Raw genomic sequence first — 3,283 nt, forward strand, 5'->3', positions numbered from 1 at the left:
AATCTGCTTTTTTTTTTTTTTTTTAATAAAAAAATTAATTTTTTTGGAGTATAATTTAGTGTGGTTGAGTTTTTATTTGTAGTATAAGTCTAATGAAATTAGCTGATGTGTCAGCTCCTTATTGGTAGCACAAAATGTGACTTTTGTGCAACCTCCCTATATAAGTTATTCTCATTCTCTACATGTAAGAATCATGTGCTTTTTTTTAATTACAAAAAAAGAGTTTGAATAAATTTCACCCTTTCAATTTGAAATTACTCTTTCTTTGAATGTTTCACTCTTTCCTACTCTCTTTTATTTTTATGACACCTTAATTGGCTATTCTTTCATTGTCATATCTATTCTTATATGCCTTGTTTTTGTTAATTTTTTTTTTTGATTAGATTGGACATCGGTGAACTCGATTATAGTATATTTCTTATAGTAATTCTAAATGACATATTTACGTCCTTCTTGTGTCCTTTCACATAGAATTTATGATAAAACACTATTAGATTTTAATCCAATGACGATTTTAAATGACATATCAATTTTAAGAAAACATCAATCTTCCTTTTAGCATTACTCTGTTTCTCAATGGCCATAAGATTGATTTTGTTGCTGATTTACATATAATGAAGCATCATGTTTCTAATGCTTGGTTTCATTAAATTATGTGAGACAACATTCAGTATATATATATATATATATATATATATATATATATATATAATAGCCTAGCTTGGAAGTGATTCATATGCCAAAATACCAATACAAACAGAACTGAAATGTTTCACAATTATGGATCAGACAATTGCATTCACTTCCAACAAGTGTAGGAAAGGCTCCAATCTGATTTATTTATGAGCATTATGATGTATGAAGCATTTACAAATGGCAATATAAATTCATAGTGAAGAATCACTCATGTTTTATTTGGAAGTGGAAACCAAACTAGGCAAAACTGGCAGCAACAAAATGTTTACAACAAGATTATTTCTCGTCTCTTGCTGCCAACTCATGGCCAACCTTGCCGCCTCCCACCAACCCTCTCAGCCTCTCCCCTTTACCCCTCCCTCACGTCTCTCTCTCTCTGTCTCCCATCTATCTTCGGTGGAATGGAAGAGAAAATCCATGCTAATATTGCTACTACTGCTGCCAGTGTTAAACATTACATCAGCCATATCAGCAACCGGGAATTCAACTTTTATTTTCTCACTGTCCATGAGATGATCCAAATCATAACTATCCATCCTCCACTATGGCACTATCTAGTTAAGTGGTTAAGAGGTGAAGCCACTTAAAACACGAAATGTTAGCCAATGTGAAATGGGTGTAAAGAGTAGCAATATTTTAATAATTACATATGGTTCCAAACCAAAACTTACACAAAGTTAGTTTATAACAAGACAAGAAAGCAGCTCTAGAATTTGAAATTTGATGTTCAATTCCAATTCTAGTGGATTCTCCCATCCAGAAATATCATTTTATTATGGAGGTATAATACATTCCATATGGATTTCAAGTTTCAACTCCAAATCTCTAAACTAGAAGAGACCCCTGCATGACAGTAACAGCTTCTCCTCGCAGTAGCACTCTTTGGTTTTGTTCGTCTAAATGAATATTTACAACTCCACCTCTGGGTGAGGCCTGAACAAAGTAAACAATGTCATCAACATGATGAAAACAAGGATTAAAATGATGGATTGGTTGCACTAGAGATGGTGAGAATACCGCGTTTGCAACAAAATCACACTTCCCCAATTTTTTGCTCCAATACGGTGCTAAGGCACAATGTGCACTCCCACAAACATGATCCTGAAAGATGTTAGAATATTAATTAAATGATCAAGTTCACTGCTTCCCATAAACTTAAGCTTTGGGGACAAGTGATAATTTAAAATGTTATCATAGCAAAGGTCATAAGTTTGAAACTTGTCTCCATCATTTACCTCTCATTTTAATTAAATATTTCACGTGTTAGACCTCATTTATTGAATGAATTTGACTTTACATGTGAAAGGGAGTGTTATAATATTAATTAAATGATTAAATTCACTATTTCCTATTAACTTAACCTTTTGAGACAAGTAGTGATTTAACAAAAGACATGTGATGTGGCTTTACAACATAAATCTCACTAGCTTTATTCAGTTCAAGATAATTAATGGAAGAGGGATTTTTTTCCCATGTTGGTACTGCACATCTAGTATCACCAAAAGACTAATGATCCAAGAACTTAGGACCTCACAAAAAAAAAGGTCCAACGCTATGCAGATGTTTCATGTTTGAAAAAGTCAAATCTCATCGTATTATCAAGCAATAGATATAAGAACTAGTCAGCTATCCAACATGTAAAGCACTAATTCCTTAATGGTGCAGTTATCAAGAGGGAAAAGAGCTGTATGCAAAGGATATGGTGTTAAATAACTTCTCTTGTTTGTTTTTGGGCAATAGCATCGTAATCCTGTTCTGCAGGCTAAGATTAGCACATTCAATTGGCCTTATAAAAGTACCTTCCACAATCTGTCGAATCATTTATCTAAAGAGATGCTAACTTTGATGGTAACAAAATTAGATTATTGATGGAATAAAGACACAACAGAGATTATTTATAACACCATGCACATGATATATTTTACCTCATTGACCCCAAGTTTTGGGCAAAAGAATCGGCTATAAAAATCAAACCCAGACCCTGAGGGAGCAGCCGCTGAAATAATTATCCCCCTTCCAGGACATTTCTTTATAGCATCAAACTCTGGCTGTAGTTCAACAACACTTTCTCTTGATGGGAGTACAAGCTGCAAGATTGGTAAGCTTCACTCTTGAGTATTTACAAAGTATTAATAAATCAATAAAAAATATGTTGTTTTACAAAGTATTAATAAATCAATAAAAAATATGTAGTTCTCCCATTAAGAATCATTTGAACAATTAAGGATTCGTAGATAAATTCCAACCAATCACACATCCAAATATACACATATTAGCAACAGACATAAAACAATGCATGATACTCACTTGGGTCAACCAATGAGGCATAAAGTAGTTCATGTCACTGTTCATAAGCGAGCATTCATCTTTTCAAAATTTCTCAATGCATTTATCACTTATAATAATCAAGATACCAAACAATGTATAGAAGAAAAAGAAAAATGAAGGAATTGGATTGGAGCCATTACAAAGAGCTCCTCTGAAGAAGTTGTTATCTTTATATCATGCACAGCAGCACCATTCACAGCATTGGAAATTGAGGAAACTTCATCAGGATTAAAATCAGTTAATGGGACAGTTGGAAAAT

General features: G+C 33.1%; 2 protein-coding genes across 2 annotated transcripts in view; both read right to left on the reverse strand.

Moving 5' to 3' along the window:
• The window catches only part of LOC132171911 (uncharacterized), a 26,169-nt gene that overhangs the window by 18,784 nt on the left and 4,102 nt on the right, over positions 1–3,283 (reverse strand). The window lies entirely within an intron of this gene.
• On the reverse strand, positions 1,316–3,283 carry LOC132171910 (uncharacterized; the record flags this gene model as incomplete). The annotated part of the gene is given in 4 exon segments (XM_059583323.1): positions 1,316–1,629; positions 1,714–1,797; positions 2,622–2,783; positions 3,165–3,283. Coding segments are annotated over 4 exon segments (473 nt in total), but the record flags the coding sequence as incomplete, so codon positions are not given.

Source organism: Corylus avellana, chromosome ca2 (genome assembly GCF_901000735.1).
Source record: "Corylus avellana chromosome ca2, CavTom2PMs-1.0".
Classification (NCBI taxonomy): Eukaryota; Viridiplantae; Streptophyta; class Magnoliopsida; order Fagales; family Betulaceae; genus Corylus; species Corylus avellana.